This window comes from Rana temporaria, chromosome 5, assembly GCF_905171775.1.
Source record: "Rana temporaria chromosome 5, aRanTem1.1, whole genome shotgun sequence".
NCBI classification, from domain to species: domain Eukaryota; kingdom Metazoa; phylum Chordata; class Amphibia; order Anura; family Ranidae; genus Rana; species Rana temporaria.
This window is the reverse complement of record NC_053493.1, coordinates 129,700,078-129,720,128: the sequence shown is the minus strand read 5'-3', so window position 1 is coordinate 129,720,128 and position 20,051 is coordinate 129,700,078. Positions and strand designations below refer to the sequence as shown.

Genomic DNA, 20,051 nt, shown 5'->3' with positions numbered 1-20,051 from the left:
GGGAGAGCTTTTTTGGCGAGGAAACCGGTCGTGTGTACGTTTTTCATCGAGGAAACTCGACGAGAAAAAAAGAGAGCAAGTTCTCTTTTTCCTCGACGGGAGTCTGAATTTGCTCGTCGAGTTCCTCGTCGGGCTGGTTTTCGATGAGAAACTCGAGCGTGTGTATGCTAAGAAACCCGCGCTTGCTCAGAATAAAGTATGAGACGGGAGTAAAAGTAGAATTTGTAATGGAGATAACACATTTTTCAAGCTGTAACAGACTGAAAAGTGCAAATCGTCTCTTAACCTCTTGACCACCGCCCCATGTCAAAAAGACGTCCTCCTTTTTAAAGTTGAATATCTCGATAACGGCAGCAGCTGCTGCCACAACCGAGATATTCATCTTTGCAGGGGGCGGTGGTGTACACGATAACGGCGGTCTCCGCGGCGGATTCGCCGCGAGATCGCCGTTATCGGTGGCGGGAGAGGGCCCCCCCCCCCTCCCGCCGCTCTCCCGCGCTCTCCGCCGCTTACCGGAGCCGTCGGTAGCGGCGGAGGGGATCCGATGTGTCCGGCAGCTGAGCGGGGACGGGACTGAAGGAGAAATCTCCTTCACCCGTCCTCATAGCTCTGCTGGGCGGAAGTGACGTCAAAACGTCAGTCCCGCCCAGCCTCTTAAAGAAACATTTTTTTTTTTGTCATTTGAAAAAATGACATTTTTTTTTTTTTATTTTTTTTTTTGCATTTAAGTCTAATTATGAGATCTGAGGTCTTTTTGACCCCAGATCTCATATTTAAGAGGACCTGTCATGCTTTTTTCTATTACAAGGGATGTTTACATTCCTTGTAATAGGAATAAAAGTGATCAATTTTTTTTATTTTATTTTTTTCAGTGTAAAAAATTATAAAACTAAATAAAAATAAATAAGAAAACCAAAAAAAAATTTTTTAAAGCGCCCCGTCCCGACGAGCTCGCGCGCAGAAGTAAACGCATACGCGAGTAGCGCCCGCATATGAAAACGGTATTCAAACCACACAAGTGAGGTATCGCCGCGATCGTTAGAGCGAGAGCAATAATTCTAGCCCTAGACCTACTCTGCAACTCAAAAAATGCAACCTGTAGAATTTTTTAAACGTCGCCTATCGAGATTTTTAAGGGTAAAAGTTTGACGCCATGCCACGAGCGGGCGCAATTTTTAAGCGTGACATGTTGGGTATCATTTTACTCGGCGTAACATTATCTTTCACAATATATAAAAAAATTGGGCAAAATGTATTGTTGTCTTATTTTTTAATTCAAAAAAGTGATTTTTATCCAAAAAAAGTGCGCTTGTAAGACCGCTGCGCAAATACGGTCTGACAAAAAGTATTGCAATGACTGCCATTTTATTCCCTAGGATGTCTGCTAAAAAAAAATATATAATGTTTGGGGGTTCTGATAAATTTTCTAGCAAAAAAATTGTGATTTTCACATGAAGGAGAGAGGTGCCAGAATTTACCTGGTGGGCAAGTGGTTAACAAACTTTTACTTAACACGCAAACACATGAGATTAGCAAAACCAGCCCCAAGAGTTGTGCCAGTGGAATCAAACTTCCCCTGCCGTTGTATGTGTTGTATGTCACCGCGTTTAAGAACGAGGATATTTTGTCTTGACAGTGTGTACGCAAAGCAAGCTTGTCGAGTTCCTCGACAAGCTTAACAAGGAACTCGTCGAGGAAAACGATGTGTCTTTTCCGACGAGTTCCTCGGTCGTGTGTACGAGGCCTTAAGAGTATTAAACAGTAATGCCTTGTACAAACGATCGAAATTTCCGATGGAAAAAGTCAGGCGTAATTTTTTCATTGGATATTCCGACTGTTTGTGTGCCCCATCTGACTTTTTTCTGTCAGAATTTAGAAAGAGAACATGTTCTCTTTTTTTCAGAAATTCCGTTCGTCTGTAGGGAACTCCGACAGAGAAAAAAACGAGCATGCTCAGAATCAAGTCGACGCATGCTCGGAAGAATTAAACTTAATTTTTCTCGGCTCGTAATAGTGTTGTACGTCACCGCGTTCTTGACGGTCGGAATTTGGTGTGACAGTCGGAGTTTATCCCGACAGAAAATCCGATTGTGTGTACAAGGCATTAGTGTTCCTGTAGATCAGTGGTTCTTAACTCCAGTCCTCAAGTACCCCAACAGGTTGTGTTTTCAGGATTTCCCTCAGATGAAACAGCTGTGGTAATTACTAAGACAGTGAAACTGATCAAATCACCTGTGCAAAATAATGGAAAACCTGAAAATATGACCTGTTGGAGGTAATTGAAGACTGAAGTTGAGAAACATTGCTGTAGATCAGGGGTCTCCAAACTTTCTAAACAGAGGGCCAGTTTACGGTCCTTCAGACTTATGGGGGGGGGGGGGGGCAGACTAGGGCCATTGAGTAAAAATGGAAATAATTGATGGTGTCAGTTGGAGGAATAGTGCACCATTGGTGTCAGCAACAAGAATTATGCCCCGTTTAAATTGGATGGAATAATGCCCCAAGGGCCGCATTTAGGCAAGCAAAGGGCCACATCCACAGTTTGGAGACCCCTGCTGTAGATAAAACACACACACATATGTATTCTCTAATGTGTCCAGTTCAAAAGCATTTTTCTATTCCAAAGCATAGCTAAGGGAGGAAGGGCAGGAAGGAGTTAATTAAGGCTGATTAGGGTTAACAAAAGGGTGTAAAAGAGTTAAAATATAAACACAGATAATTTTTTTCAACATGCAAGATGACTTTAACGGATGCCATATGCATTTAATAGCTACCCCTTTGATCTGCTATGAATGAACCAGAGTAGTTATAATGTAGCAATTATAACATTGCTACATTGCAATTCTTATTGAGCAGACACTGTTCTGCATTTTGCTGAGTTCTGTTGAATTTCAGCCCACCAAGAAGCATTCTAAAATGTGGCAAGAGTAAAAAATGATGATAAAAAAAATAAATGAATAATAAAAAACAAATTGTCATAAGTCTTCGATAAGAACTGAAGCAAAGTCTTCTGCACCTGTCTCTGATTATACTTTTTTTTTTGTCTTTTTGCCTTTATAATGGTAGAATATTAACTAATCCTTAATAAATGATACTAGGCAGTATGGCCCGGATTCACAAAGCACTTACGCCGACGTATCTCGAGATACGCCGCGTAAGTGTAACTATGCACCGTCGTATCTGTGCGCCGGACCCACAATCTGAGATACGCCTAAAAATAGGCTTCCTACGACCGACGTTACTTGCCTACGCCGTCGTATCGTGGGCGCATATTTACGCTGGGCGCATTTTCCGGTCCAATTGATTTTCTATGCACATATGCAAATGAGGGAAAAAAGTCATAAGTCCGGCGTAAAGTTATTCCCATATAGGAGGCACAACTCATGCAAAGGTATAGACCAGGGAACACAAGCCGTCGTATCTTTTGTCGTTTACGTTGTACGTGAATATGACTAGGCGTAGGTTACGTTCACGTCGTAGGCAGTGATTCGACGTATCTTAGGCAGTTGTTTCGATGTGATTCTGAGCATGCGCACTGGGATGAGCCCACGGGACGGCGCATACGCTGTTCATTTTAAGTACTTCTATGGCGCTTGGCCCATCATTTGCATGGGGTCACGCCTCATTAGCATGGCTCACGCCCACTTCCACCTATGCTGGCTTACGCCGAGGAAACCCAGCGTATCTTTAACAGCGAGTGGGAGCAAGTGCTTTGTGAATCCAGTGCTTGCCTCTGTGCGCTGCGCCGGCGTAGCGTAAAAGAGATACGCTACGGCGGCATAAATATGCGCCAATGTATGTGAATCTGGGCCTATGTATATTGTATACACACGCACAGTATACACCAGGGGTCAGCAACCAGTCGATCGCGGTCCACCTGTCGACCGCAGGCAGGTGACAGATGGACTGCAAACAGGTTCCTGCACCGCTGACCCTCGTCTTCCCTGTGCCAGTCCTCCTCTCCCCTCCCAGCCTCCTCTGCAGCTCCGCTGCACCATCTATGTCCAGGTCACTCCTGATCCCTGCAATCTGAGTGTAATGCACTGTTGATCCCTGCATTCTCTGTATAGCGCACTCTTAAACCCTGCACTCTCTTGTAATACTTATTTTTGTTCTGAGTAAAAATATTATATCCAAGAAAAAAAGTCAGTCTTACTGTCTTTTTTTTTAGGAGGGGGGGGGGGGGGCACTATGCTTGGTGATCTTTGACTTCATCAGTGTTGTTCAAGTAGATCTCCATCTCTCGAAGGTTGCCTACCCTGCTATACAATGTAAAAATTAATGCACGACTTGCTATATCATTTTCTCATTGTGCAAATGTTCTTCATTGTTTGAAGAATTTGTCAATACGCTTTCATTTATTTACGCAACTCAAGTATTAGAAGGAGTTCAAAACATCGCTTAGTGGCATCAATATATTGATCATACGGAAATTACAACATGTTATTTTTTTTTTTTACTTTGAACTTTATTGAAGCAGGGCTGTGAATGTGTTTATCAATTTAAGTGTAACTTGGGATTTTCTTTGTACATTTATTAGCTTAGACCAGTGGTCTCCAAACTGTAGCCAGGGCCTTTATCCGGCCCTTGGGACACTATTCCTTCAACTGATACAAGGCACTATTCCTCCATCTGACACCAACAGTGGGGCATAATTCCTCCCTTTGACACCAATGATGGGGCATACTTCTTCCTCTGACACCAATGATGGGGCAATATTCCTCCCACTGGCAATAACAATGGGGCACTATTCCTTCTGCTACCAATGATGGGGAACTATTGCTCCCACTGAAAATGATTGGGCACTATTTTTTCACTGACACCAATGAAAGGGCACTTGTCCTCCTACTAACATCAATGATAGGGGGACTATGCCACCCACTAATCCCAATGATGGGGTAATACTCCTCCTCCTACTGACCACAGGGTGTTATTGTTTTTTCTCCCACTGACCACCAAGCCTGAGTCATTATCTACTCCTAATAGCCACAGTCAGGCCCCCCTAAAGTCAGAAGGCCCTTTGTTTAGAAGGTTTGGAGACCCCTAGCTTATACATACAGGGGGTTATTTACAAAAGGCAAATCCACTTTGTACTACAAGTGCAAACTACAAGTGCAAAGTGCACTTGGAAGTGCAGTCGCTGTAGATCCGAAGGGGACATGCAAGGAAAATAAAAAACAGCATTTTAGCTTGCACATGATTGGATAATAAAATCAGAGCTTCCCCTAATTTCAGATCTACCCCTCAGATTTACAGTGACTGCACTTCCAAGTGCACTTTTAGTGCAATGTCAAGTGCACTTTGCACTTGTAGTTTGCACTTGTAGTGCAAAGTGGATTTGCCTTTTGTAAATAACCCCCATAGTAATGTTACGCTTTATGTGAGGGTGCATGTCTGGTGAAACTGTGTTCTTCTAAGCACCTGATCATTCACACACAAATGTTCAGGCTCTTGTAGGGCTAGCTAAACCAAAAATTACTGATAGAGGAATAATAGATTTAAAGTATGTTTCCAATATCTCAAATTTTGTAGAGAGACATATTTCCAAGGATGGAACATGGATTTTAAGTTAACATAAATATAGAAAAAATATAAACACAGAGGGGGTTATTTACAGAATTTTTAATTTATGTTAAATTCCTCTTCAATTATTGCTTGTAAAAACAGTTTTGCCTTAATACCATCACGTACTGGGGGTTATTTACTAAAAGCAAATCCACTTTGCACTATAAGTGCAAACTACAAATGCAAAGTGCACTTGAAATTGCACTGAAAGTGCACTTGGAAGTGCAGTCGCTGTAAATCCGTGGGGTAGATCTGAAATGAGGGGAAGCTCTGCTGATTTTATTATCCAATCATGTAAAAGCTAAAATGCTGTTTTTTTATTTTCCTTGCATGTCCGCTTCCAAGTGCACTTTAAGTGCAATTTCAAATGCACTTTGCACTTGTAGTTTGCACTTGTAGTGCAAAGTGGCTTTGCCTTTCGTAAATAACCCCCAGTATGTGATGGCATTAAGGCAAAACTTTTTACAAGCAATAATTGAAGAGGAAATTAACACATTAAAAATTCAGTCAACAATAATGAACATATTATAACTGAGTACTAACATTTATAGGTAAAGTTGATCCAGGAAAAATGTGATTGCCTCTGGGGGGGATCAGGAAGGAATTTTTTCCCCTGCTATAGCAAATTGGATCATGCTCTGCTGTTTTTTTTTTGCCTTCCTCTGGATCACCTGAGGTTATAGGATTGTGTATATGGGATTGTATCATTTTTTTTTTGGTTGAACTGGATGGACTTGTGTCTTTTTTTAACCTGACTAACTATGTAACTATGTAACAATATTCTATGTTAAATATTTTAGAATACAGTAAACTTAACACAAGCTAGAACTTAATGTTTATTATGCTGGAAACATTGTATAAATTAAAGGGGGTTGTAAAGAATTTTTATTTTTAAATAACAAACATGTTATACTTACCTCCACTGTGCAGCTCGTTTTGCACAGAGTGGCCCCGATCCACGTCTTCTGGGGTCCCTTGGCGGCTGTCTCTGGTCCTCCCCACAAGAACTCAACACATTCATGCGAGCTCCCTTGCATTGTGTGGAGTCCTTGCTGGCGCGCTCCCGTGATACAGCGAGTGTATCACTCGGCCCTGCCCCTCAGCGCGCCGCATCATTGGATGTGATTGACAGCAGCGCCAGCCAATGGCTGCACTGCTTTCAATCCATCTGCTCTAGCCAATCAACAGCCAGGCTGAGCGGCGAAGAGGATGTCGGGGCGGAGCGCGGGACTTTCGAGGGGTCAGGTAAGTATAACGGGGGGGGGCCAGTATAGTCGGAAGTTTTTTCACCTTAATGCATAGAATGCATTAAGGTGAAAAAACTTTTACCTTTACAACCCCTTTAAGTTATTTGTTACCACCTTTTATAAAGTAATGCCTAAATTCAGTTATAAGGACACAAAGACATTAATGGATTTCTACTAGCAGCCTCTCCTCTCTTCTAGTGCTTTTACGAAAAACTCAGATTGAATATTAGAGCCACTTAATTTTGCCTCTTCCTCTAGTGAAATCTAGAATTCTCATTCAATCACAAAAGGATAAGAATAATGTAAAGTGGCTAATAGTAATCGAAAAACAAATAAAGTTTTGCAAATTGTATACATTAGGGATCATAAAATGATACTTACCGGTAGTAATGTTCTCTCTGGTTAATAATGCACTAAACACACCTTAGATGTAACAAGTTCTATCTTACATTCAAAGGTCCTAATCTTATCCAGTATTTACACACAGTCACTAAGCAGAAGAGATGCTTGATAAATCTACATACCCGCCAGGAGACACAAACTGCAGGAATGTTCAGACAGCTAAAAGTATCAAGCCAAGTATTAAGTCAAATGACAGGTGACACATGCCCATCTCATTTTCTTTACTACATGATCTATGGCAGAGGTGGGCAAACTACGGCCCACGGGCCGTATACGGCCCGGTGGACCTTTTAATCCGGCCCCCGGGCGGATCGCTAGAAATCTGAATTTGAAGTCTGAATTTGCAGCCAAAAGAATTGCGGGTGTTAGCCGCACCTCTTTCCCGCCCCCCGCTGGTGCAGCCAAAGAAACCCGTGGGTGTTAGCCGCGCCTCCTTTCCCGCCCCCCGCTGATTCAGCCGAAGAAGCTATTGGAGCTGGCCACGCTTCCTTTCCCGCCCCCCCGCTGACGGCATTCCCAGCCGCCCGTCACCACGTGGAGTGAGTGTCCCCGAATTCAAAAAAGTCCCCCAATTCCCGCCAAGTAATGACCCGGTCCCGACTCCTCACCTCACACTGTGCACACTGCACAGGCTGCTGTAGGAGACCCGAGACGGCCGAGGACTGCAGGCAGCAAAACACTGACAGGACAGAGATTTCATCATCATCATCATCATCATCATCATCATCAGGTACTTGCTTGTGGGGATGCTGGCAGCAATTGATGGCACACTGGCAGCAATTGATGGCACACTGGTGGCACACTGACAGCAATTGATGGCACACTGGCAGCAATTGATGGCACACTGGCAGCAATTGATGGCACACTGGCAGCAATTGATGGCACACTGGCAGCAATTGATGGCACACTGGTGGCACACTGGCACCAATTGATGGCACACTGGCAGCAATTGATGGCACACTGGTGGCACACTGGCAGCAATTGATGGCACACTGATGGCACACTGGCAGCAATTGATGGCACACTGGCAGCAATTGATGGCACACTGGCAGCAATTGATGGCACACTGGTGGCACACTGACAGCAATTGATGGCACACTGGCAGCAATTGATGGCACACTGGCAGCAATTGATGGCACACTGGTTTATGTATGTCTTAGTGATTGATTAACATCACAACTTCATTGATTTGAAATTGATACCCCTATTTTTTGTATGATTTTTGCTTTTGCTCATCACTGCCACACACATGCAGCCATGCATTGCACGTGTGTGGCAGTAATAAGCAAAACTAAAAATCATACAAAAAAAGCTATCAATGAAGTTGTGATGTGAATCAATCACTAAGACAATAAGACATACATAAACCATAATTTATGACACGGCATACATTGTCGTTTGGCAGGACTTTATGGGGACAATGTCTGCAGTCTCTGATCCTCTCTAGTATCATGTCTGCAGTCTCTGATCCTCTCTGGTATCATGTGCGCAGTCTCTGATCCTCTCTGGTATCATGTCCGCAGTCTCTGATCCTCTCTGGAAATTTTCACTAATATGAGTCACAAATAGTGAAAAATGTTCATTGTTTTGGGAAATTTTGTTTAATAATTTTTTTTTTTTTTCTTGTAAGGCAACCTCACTTTTTCATTGTTTAACTATAACAAGTACTCGTACCAGTTGTCCAACAATGATATTTACTGCTTTTTATAAAGAAATACACTTGATTTTATATTGGAGTTTAGCCTTTTGGCCCGACCCTCCAAAATATTTTTAGTTTCTCATGTGGCCCCATCGAAAAAATAATTGCCTACCCCTGATCTATGGTCTATTACTAGATATAAAAAATATATAGATTCTATGTATAGTTGGAACTAAAAAAGCTTCTCTTACATCTGTCTTGAAGCAAACCATGGGGAAAAAAAAAATCGAACATAAAATATATTTTCCCTGTTTATAGCCATTAATCTAAGCTTACATAATGTTTTAACTCCTAAATATTTTCTAACCCCATTCCACCTGAAAATAAAATGCAGAATTTGCTAGTATATATAAGCAAATACTGTATTATTGGTGTATAACACTCACTTTTTTATCCTGAAAATAGAGGGTAAACTGTACCTGCGTGTTATACGCAGGGGGCTGTGGAATGATTTTTTCCTGAAACTTCCCTCTTAAAGTTGGGGTGCAAGTTATAGGCCGGTAAATACGGTAAATATTAAAATATAACCCTTAGAGATATATATATATATATATATATATATTTATAAATCTGGATACTCATTGAATTTGTGCCCCCAAAAACTTTCTGTTAAATCAGTCTGACAAAAACAGTGTTGGCAACAAAATCTACAGTTAAATGTGACACATTTACAGCTTGAATTATGTCACTATCAGGAGCAGGTAACGCTCCTTTTCCATGACAGCTGCTGGTCTTATTTCAGCACCCAGGTTTTGGCTGAGCTGCATTCTCCCTGTCTGCCTGTCCACCTGCAAGGTGAGTTATGTAGCCAGAGGCGTAGCTTGAAGCTTGTGGGCCCCGATGCAAAATTTGACCTGCCCCCCCCCCCCCGCCCACTACCACCCACCACTTCCACCATGCGTGCATATACCCACCGCATGCCAGGATACTCAAAGTGGCTTAAGAGGTTTGAGTTCCCAGAGTTCCTCCTTACATGAGAGGACAGGGATCCCCGCTGGAAAATCAGAGGACAGGGATCAGCCCTGGAGAATCAGAGGACATGGACCAATGGCAGGTCACTTAGCAAAGCTCCTTTCCCACCCCAGCACTGTATACAGCCCCCCCCCCCCAACACTACACAGGGCTGAAATCATATTACTTTACACACAGTCTGTCAGCCTTCACAGGGTGCATCTGTTTTTTTTGTTGCCATTCTGACCTGTGAAATTCTGTGGTTGGAATGGCAGTGTGGTCGCAGTAGGCAGACACACCCTGTGCATATTGTGGCTGACTTGCTGTGTTGTAAAGGAATGTGATTTCAGCCCTGCGGAGGAGGAGCAGTATAGAGTGCTGTAATGGGAAAGGAGCTCAGCAGCCGGGCATAGCATCCAGGGTGGCTATTTAGGGGATTTTAGGGGGGGGGGGAGTGGGGCACAACTTAGATCAGGGGGGGGGCAAAGCCATGTGACACAAAATCTGGAACCTGCAGCCCCTCAAGAGGTGTTAAAGGATTTGTTTTAGCAATTTCTGAAAGTTTCTCTGTGAGGCCTCGTACACACGACAGAGATTCTCGGCAGAATTCGCCGAGAAACTCGGTCAAAACCCGGATTCTGCCGAGAATCTCTGTCGTCTGTACAGTTTTGGCTCGATGGAGCCGCCGAGGAACTCGACGAGAAAATAGAGAACATGTTCTCTATTTTCTCGTTGTCCTCGTTCTTCTATGGGAGAAGCCGGCCCGCCGAGCTCCTCGGCGGCTTCATCCCAAAACTCGACGAGGAACTCGACGTGCCAAGCACGTCGAGTTCCTCTGTCGTGTGTACGGGGCCTCAGTGTTGGCAGGTGTTGGGGGAAGGTCACCTCCCGGTAAGTGTATTTTCCCCAGTTGTCAGAGACCCTAGAGAATACAATGGCGGTGATTGCCATTTTTTATCTCGCACGGTATTTGCGCAGCAATATTTCAAACGCGTTATTTTTTGAAAAAAAACAAAACAGTTTCATGCTTAAAAAAACAGCAGTTTTTTTGCATAATGTGAAAGATGAAGTTACACAGAGTAAATAGATACCTGACATGTCACGCTTCAAAATTGCACACGCTTGTGGAATGGCGCCAAACTTCGGTACTTGAAAATCCCCATAGGCAACGCTTTTAATTTTTTTTTTTTACTGGTTTTACTGGTTACATGTTTTGAGTTAAAGAGGAGGTCTAGGGCTATAATTATTGCTCTCGCTCTAACATTCGTGGTGACACTTTCATATGTGGGCAGGACTTACGTATGCGTTCGCTTCTGCGTGCGAGCACATGGGGACAGGGGCACTTTAACCACTTCCTGCCCGGTCAATAGTTAATTGACATCCGGGAAGTGGTTTCGTTATCCTGACTGGACGTCTATTGACGTCCTGCAGGATAACAGCCGCCGCGCACCCTGTAGCTGCAGGCATCATTCAGATATACACCCACAAAGCCCAAGATGTCATATGAGGTACTCTGGGCACCAAGTTGTTAATATTATCCAGCTGCAGCACACACAGGCCGAATGTCAGGCAGCATCAGCCAAGTCAATAGAAACCATCCGACATTCCGACATGTGTACTGCAGCCGGTCCGAATGGCCTGCTTCTGTCGAAGGGACATGACCGGAAAAGATCTGCCGATCGGATCCCGAACAGTCCTCTTAGCCAATGGCTGAGAGCACTGACCAGAGTGTTGTGGCCGGGGGAGCAGTACCCAAGAACACAATAGCAGAGCAGGGGAGATTACTATACTAACATTGGGTAGTTAATATAGCAGGTCCTGCTGAGCAGTCAGTTTTTTTTCATTCAACCAGCTGGGTTGAAAGAAAAAAAAAATAGTAGTGTGTACTAGGCTTTAGCAAAAAAAACACTTAAATTATGCATGATTTAAGAGAGGTCGGTGTTTTCACTTGTGTGCTGTGCAGTAACTTGTAGGAACCTAAAAAGCAGCTGAGGACACAGATCTTCCTAGGATCAATATTTAAGTGAGAAAGATTTGAGAAAAGATTATGCTACGGCATCATTTCTGTAAAAACTATTATCTTAGAGGGCTACCAAAATTAGTCCTGGCACCAGGATATCCCTCTCTCTGGTTGCAATTATGGCTAACTACAATTAAAACAATTCTAATCTCCTAACTAGATATGCAGCTCAGCTATTACAATCGGCCTATATTTAAGAATCTTATCATGTTGCTCGAGAGTCCAATTCTCAAATGCAGTCAAATGTTTTGCTAAGCAGTCATTTAGCCAACTTTATTTGCACATGTGTCAAGTATGAGGAGACAATTACCTTCCACCTAGTAGATGGTCATTGGCTTGTATACTAATGCCACGTACACACGATCCGAATATTGTACGAAAAATGTCGTCCGAGGAAGAATCATCCGATAATCGGATTGTTAGTATAGGGCTGGACGAGCCGATCATTTTAGTTCATCCGATATTATTTTATCGGACATGCACGAAAATTTTCCTTGTACGATCCTAGATCGTACGATTTTCGTTTGGTCAGTACAGTTTTCGTCCGAAAATACAACACAAATACATTACAACACATGACATCACTTCCGATTTTTTTTTTCTGTCGTACGAGAATTTTCGTGACTTTAGTAACCTATTCAATTTCTACTTGCGACTAGTAAACGAAAAAAGTTGGACGATCTGTCGTCCGATTTTCGGATCGTGTGGACGTGGCATAAAAGTAGAAAGAAATTTTAAATGGAGAATAGTATTGCTCAATGATTACATGAGAGTGAATTTGGAACACTGTGTAAAATCTTTTATCCTAGCATGGTCTCGAAGGTTGGCACAGAGATAAACAACTGTATCAAACAGATCTGATGTCAGGAGACTGTGACCAGCTGAACTGAGAACGTGAGTGCTGACCTCCACATTTTGAAGTTGATCTCAGGATTGAGAACGACACTCATTGAGAAAATCCTCTTGTGGCTGCTGGGCCCAGATGGGTCTGCAGGGTCAGGGTGTTGGATAAAATAGTAAAAGGCGAGAGCGACTGTCTTGTTCCCGAAAACCCACCCCCAAAAAAACAGTAACTTCCGTATTAATCGCATCCGTGGTAATCACAAACAGGTTGCCAAAGTGTTTAGGGCTCTCTATGGATCCCCTTCCTCAGGGCTCCTTCAGGTCAATTTAAAACGTTCTCCAACTAAGTCTCTCTTATACAAAAGTTGCAGCACCAATGTCATTCTCATGCTGTTAAGTCTCTGCAGTTTTCAAAAATGAATCTGTAATTATGTGAATAAAGAATCTACTGGACTGGACTAAAACAAGAGTGGTACACTCATTTTTTTCACCATTTTAACTCTATAAAATGATATTATAATGAAGTGCTTCTCAACCTATGATAGGTTAGGGACCACTTACCAAATCTGAAGTATTAAGCTCACTTTCCTAAACTGTGAATTTGCTTCTTATGCCCTGTACACACGATCGGTTCGTCTGATGAAAACAGAACGATGGACCGTTTTCATCGAACGAACCGATCGTGTGTGGGCCCCATCAGTTTTTTTTCCCATCGGTGAAAAAAAAATAGAACCTGTTTTATATTTTTCTTATGGTTAAAAAACGATAGAAAAAAAACTATCGTCTGTGGGGAAATCCATTCGTCAAAAATCCACGCCTGCTCAGAATCAAGTCGACGCATGCTCGGAAGCATTGAACTTCATTTTTCTCAGCACGCCGTTGTGTTTTACGTCACCGCGTTGGACACGATCGGATCTTTAACCGATAGTGTATAGGCAAGACTGATGAAAGTCAGCTTCATCGGATATCTGATGAAAAAATCCATCGGTTCATTTTCAGATGAACCGATCGTGTGTACAGGGCATTAGAGATACATTTGCAAACCTAGTCATACTTTATATCAAACGGACTAATGTGTATGTCCTGCCAAGATATATGCTTACTTCTTGTTCTGCTGACAACTTCTTACCAGACAGGTAGTGAGGGAAACTCAACTTAAGTAAGGTAAAGTATAGGGGGTCCCAGAGTTACGAACATCCGAGTTGTGAACGAATCCTACTTACGAACGGGGTGTTAGTGAGGAGCTCCAGGAATCCTGCACTCCATCCTTAGCCATCTGTGCACATAAACGCTGAAAAACAAAATAATTACCTGCCTGCCTGTTCCTCTCTATACCCTGCTGTGTCGTGTCCTGTGCCTGTATTGCGGCAATCCCGCACACCGGCGGCCACCGCCATCTTCCTGGCTTGTGCCTTGCTGGAGTGAGCCGTTCTTGGCCTGGCTGCGAGTTAAGGGGCCCCCCTCATCATCCTGCCTGCCCATCCACAGGCTTGTTACGGTCCAGTGGCCTGCCGGGCCGCTAAAACCGCTCATCGCGGCCGCAGTCTGGTCCAGCCAAGTGCGGCCTAGTGAAGCCTGCAGATCACCGCTCTTTCCTGCGCCGCTGTTCCGACTTGCAAACAAATTCGACTTAAAGGGGTTGTAAAGGTTAGTTTTTTAATTTCTAATTTCACTTCCTGTTTCATCTCAGTAAGCTTGCCACCATAATCCGAGCGGTGGTTAGTCAGTCAAAACAGCTTACTGAACAGCTTACTGAGAAGGAATAGGAAGTGAGAAATTCAGACAAAGAAAAAAAACATTTAGAAGGGAAATCGAAGGAAAAGGTAAGTGAACCAACAATGCACTAGCTTAAAGGAACCTATTTAGAAAATAGAAAACAAAACTTTAAAACCCCATTTAGAACAAACCTATCTTGTTCGTATCCCGGGGACCCCCTGTAAGACTGAACCCCTGACAACTTTATATTTCTGTGAATCATTTTCAGCAGGACAAGACGTAAGGGTAAATCTAAGTCTGGAATAGCTGTAAAAATGAGTTCTAATCCTTCCCCACTAAAACTAGTGGAAACAAATAATTAAATTCAAATTCCATGACTTGACATACATTTTATGTTCAAATTCCTGTTCTGGCCACACTGTAAATATTACTTTTTCCTACTAATTGCTCCGACACATTAAAATGAAAGATTATGTTATGGCTGAGCTTGTCAATCAATGGAGCAAATATTCCAAATTTTTTTTACTAACTGATGACTTCTTTGGGTATGCATTTATTTTTTAGTTTATTATATTTTCCATGGGATTGATCCTGTATTTATATGAGAAACTTACACATAAGTAACAGCTTCAGGGTGAGCAATATGCGCACTTTTTCACTGTTATGCCGCGTACACGGAAATTCCGACCGTGTGTAGGCTCCATCTGACTTTTTCTGTCGGAATTTCCGATCGTGTGTGCGTGGCATAAGAGAGGGTAAATACTTAGACCACAATGCATTACGTTATGTAAAGAGGGGGGTGTAATGGCGCTTGCCAGTTAAGGACTGAATAATCAAAAGATATAATACGTACAGCAACGCATGAAACTTGACCAGTGTATCTAATAAAACGTGTTCCACTCCTATTTCCTCAAAAACCCCTCATACATCAACAACCATGATGTGAAGGATGGAAATTATGAAAATAATGAAATCCAGCAGTTCTCCGCTCTCGGCCGCGAGCGGAGATGACGTCACCGACGGCACTTCTCCTTCACCTGACGCGTTGCGTGGCAGATCGACGCCACTTAATCATATGATTAAGTGGCGTCGATCTGCCACGCAACGCGTCAGGTGAAGGGGAAGTGCCATCGGTGACGTCATCTCCGCTCGCGGCCGAGATCGGAGAACTGCTGCTTTGAATACGTTTCCTGTAATCATCTGCATGCTGACTACAGTAATTTTAAATGTGAGTGCTACATTTTTTTCATTAAACCGCATCATTGCTTACTACACAATGGAGATTGCATTGTGTTTTTGTTGAGAGCGGTCTGGATAATCTGTGGTCAGATGACCTGAGCAAGCTGAGCTGTCCTGGAGATTATCATCCATAGCTGTACCTGCTGGGCTCCATTGACATCAATTAGGCTTGTCTAGCCTTACTTGAGGTGAGAGGCTAGTATTTTCTTACTCTGATCTGCACAACTACACTGAATGATCGTGCGGTGGACTGCAGCATCATCCTTTGTTCAAGCACTATTGCACTTTTGGGGAAAGATTGAATCAAGCACTTGATTGTTCAAACTTGAATTTTATTTATTGTTTATTCCTTACACACCACTGTGCACTTTGGAAAATCCCTGCAAGCACATTTTTTTGCCTGAACATTATTTATATATATATTCACCTGCACAATTTTCGGTGCACGTTATATATTTTTATATTTACAGGGAGTGCAGAATTATTAGGCAAATGAGTATTTTGACCACATCATCCTCTTTATGCATGTTGTCTTACTCCAAGCTGTATAGGCTCGAAAGCCTACTACCAAGTAAGCATATTAGGTGATGTGCATCTCTGTAATGAGAAGGTGTGTGGTCTAATGACATCAACACCAAAATATCAGGTGTGCATAATTATTAGTCAACTTCCTTTCCCTTGGCAAAATGGGTCAAAAGAAGGACTTGACAGGCTCAGAAAAGTCAAAAATAGTGAGATATCTTGCAGAGGGATGCAGCACTCTTAAAATTGCAAAGCTTCTGAAGCGTGATCATCGAACAATCAAGCGTTTCATTCAAAATAGTCAACAGGGTCGCAAGAAGCGTGTGGAAAAACAAAGGGGAAAAATAACTGGCCATGAACTGGGAAAAGTCAAGCGTGCAGCTGCCAAGATGCCACTTGCCACTAGTTTGGCCATATTTCAGAGCTGCAACATCACTGGAGTGCCCAAAAGCACAAGGTGTGCAATACTCAGAGACATGGCCAAGGTAAGAAAGGCTGAAAGACGACCACCACTGCACAAGACACACAAGCTGAAACGTCAAGACTGGGCCAAGAAATATCTCAAGACTGATTTTTCTAAGGTTTTATGGACTGATGAAATGAGAGTGAGTCTTGATGGGCCAGATGGATGGGCCCGTGGCTGGATTGGTAAAGGGCAGAGAGCTCCAGTCCGACTCAGACGCCAGCAAGGTGGAGGTGGAGTACTGGTTTGGGCTGGTATCATCAAAGATGAGCTTGTGGGGCCTTTTCGGGTTGAGGATGGAGTCAAGCTCAACTCCCAGTCCTACTGCCAGTTTCTGGAAGACACCTTCTTCAAGCAGTGGTACAGGAAGAAGTCTGCATCCTTCAAGAAAAACATGATTTTCATGCAGGACAATGCTCCATCACACGCGTCCAAGTACTCCACAGCGTGGCTGGCAAGAAAGGGTATAAAAGAAGAAAAACTAATGACATGGCCTCCTTGTTCACCTGATCTGAACCCCATTGAGAACCTGTGATCCATCATCAAATGTGAGATTTACAAGGAGGGAAAACAGTACCCCTCTCTGAACAGTGTCTGGGAGGCTGTGGTTGCTGCTGCACGCAATGTTGATGGTGAACAGATCAAAACACTGACAGAATCCATGGATGGCAGGCTTTTGAGTGTCCTTGCAAAGAAAGGTGGCTATATTGGTCACTGATTTGTTTTTGTTTTGTTTTTGAATGTCAGAAATGTATATTTGTGAATGTTGTGATGTTATATTGGTTTCACTGGTAAAAATAAATAATTGAAATGGGTATATATTTTTTTTTGTTAAGTTGCCTAATAATTATGCACAGTAATAGTCACCTGCACACACAGATATCCCCCTAAAATAGCTAAAACTAAAAACAAACTAAAAACTACTTCCAAAAATATTCAGCTTTGATATTAATGAGTTTTTTGGGTTCATTGAGAACATGGTTGTTGTTCAATAATAAAATTAATCCTCAAAAATACAACTTGCCTAATAATTCTGCACTCCCTGTATATTTGAGTATTATATTTTTTTACATTTCAAGGTGTTTTCTCACCCTCTTTGTCTTGGATCTCCGTATACTTATATACACCTTATTATAATTTCTTGCACATTTATTGTCTGCACTGGATTTTATCACACAATATTGCAATTGTTTAACATTATTGAATGACTATTATTTGTTGTTTTAGTCATAAATTTTTTGGATTTCATTATTTTCACAATTTCCATCCTTCACATCATGGTTGTTGATGTATGAGGGTTTTTTGAGGAAATAGGAGTGGAACACGTTTTATTAGATACACTGGTCAAGTTTCATGCGTTGCTGTGCGTATTATATCTTTTGATTATTCAGTCCTTAATTGGCAAGCGCCATTACACCCCCCTCTTTACATATGCTATTCGGTGCGTGAGCACCTTACAGTAGTGGCTGCTGCTTTTAATATTAATTTTATAGTGATTTTTATATTTTATTCTAAACATTATTTTAGTTTGGTTTTGCGCATTAGTTCCCCCCTTGTTACAATGCATTACGTTACACTGCATTGTTTTCAGGAAATTATATTGAAGTAACTTTAACAATTCTTACATTTTCTTCCAGTTTGGTCAGCTGTTCATCTAGTTTGAGAGGATCATCAACTACAGGAAAAGTCCCACGCTCAAGAGTATTTTCTGGGGAATCCCATGTATCTGTAGATCCTGCTATCAGTTCCTCAGTTGCATTGATGACTTTAAGGACTTCTGTTGATATGTTGCAGAGAGACACAGCAGAGTACTTCTGTTTAAATACAAGAGCACATAGGGATAAAATAGCAACATGTTAGAAAAAAATGAATTAGAAACTGAAAGGCTAGAGTTCCCCTATAAATATCAATGCATTGAAAGGCTAGAGTTCCCCCATACTATCAATGCACTATAAGGCTAGAGTTCCCCCATGGTGATGAATGCTTGTATGTTTTTACGTAGGACTAGTTACATAGAAACTAACAACAACCTTGCCATTTGGTTGAACGAGAACGAGAAGAACAAGTGGTCCACAGGGGGCATCTTTGGAATCAATGTGATCTTTTATGTCTGCCAGCCACTCTGAGCACCCCCACTAGGATTTTGACCCCTCCACAGCCCTACAGCCTGACACATGGAACATGCCTTCAGTCACAAGCAGTTATGGCTGCCCTGGTAAATGAACATGGGACAGACACAGGGTTCACCACAGTTGGTTTTTATAATATACCACTTCTTGTTTTACCTGTTACCAAAGGTGTCACCAAAAGCTAAAACTCCCTTCCAGAAATAGAAAAGATATTTCCGGGTGCCCAAGTAAAGGTATCTGAAAAGTGCTGTGGTTGTAACACCCAGACTTGGCCTCCTCTCTATGTTTGTATGCAGGGGACAATTGTAAGACTATGACAGGTGTCCTCGCCAAAAAAAAACATGGTGGAGAGCTTTGCCCTGTGGGGTCTTTTTCCCAAGGGTTGTCCCAGTTCAGGTTCAAGGTATGCCTCCTGAGTGATGGTGGTAGGGGATGGCAACATAATTTACCGTGGGCAGACCAACTACAATGGTACTTAAAATATTCACACCTGTCTGCTCAAAGTTTGGGTGGATATGGAGTTATTCCAAAAGCTAGGATTTTGATACCTTTTTTGGGGGGGATTAAATAGAAGAACATGGTGAGGTAGTGTCACAGCTAGACTGTATACACATTGCTCAACGGGACACTTCTCCCAGGTCATTTATGACTTCCACTGTTTTATCTGATGTACACAAGGGTTTTGTAGATTCTGCTGTTATTAGAGTGCATTTGCAGAGTCAGCTACTAGAGCAGCCAGCACATACCAAAATGTCAGTACTAAACACCTTAAATAGCACTGCTAGATCATTCATTAGATCTCCAGACACATGCCACAGAGAAAGATTTGAAGGTTTGCGAGGGGTGACTCGGAAAAGACCATAAATGGACTTTTCCTCGAAGAGGGGAAGACAGGACATGATGCAGCCCTGCAGCTAGTGCATCTTTGTTTATGGCCCAATACCATGGGGTAGGTCATAGAGGATGGCAGAACACATTTTACTGAAGGATTTCTTTGTCGCTAACCAAGCTTGGTAAAAGCATATGTGTCACGGTACATCACATGTATCATCACATCACATCACATGCAAACATACCACACAGGGTGAGACATGAACACCTCCCGTATCCTATTACACCTTTCACTCATCTGCAAATAGATTTCACCCACATGCCAAAGAAAGGGACAGAGCAAGAATATCTTTTGGTCATCGTGGATGTATTCTCACGATGGGTGGAAGCATTCAAAACCACAAGAGAAGACACACAGACAGTA

The 20,051-nt window shown here is 42.5% G+C and overlaps 1 protein-coding gene across 1 annotated transcript in view; it reads right to left on the bottom strand.

The window, feature by feature from the left end:
- LOC120941120 (myosin VIIA and Rab interacting protein) overlaps positions 1–20,051 on the bottom strand; it is a 344,153-nt gene that overhangs the window by 21,853 nt on the left and 302,249 nt on the right. Inside the window, exon 14 of the mRNA XM_040354396.1 lies at positions 18,293–18,481. Within this exon, the coding sequence (XP_040210330.1) occupies positions 18,293–18,481 (189 nt within the window). The remainder of the gene's footprint in view (positions 1–18,292; positions 18,482–20,051) is intronic.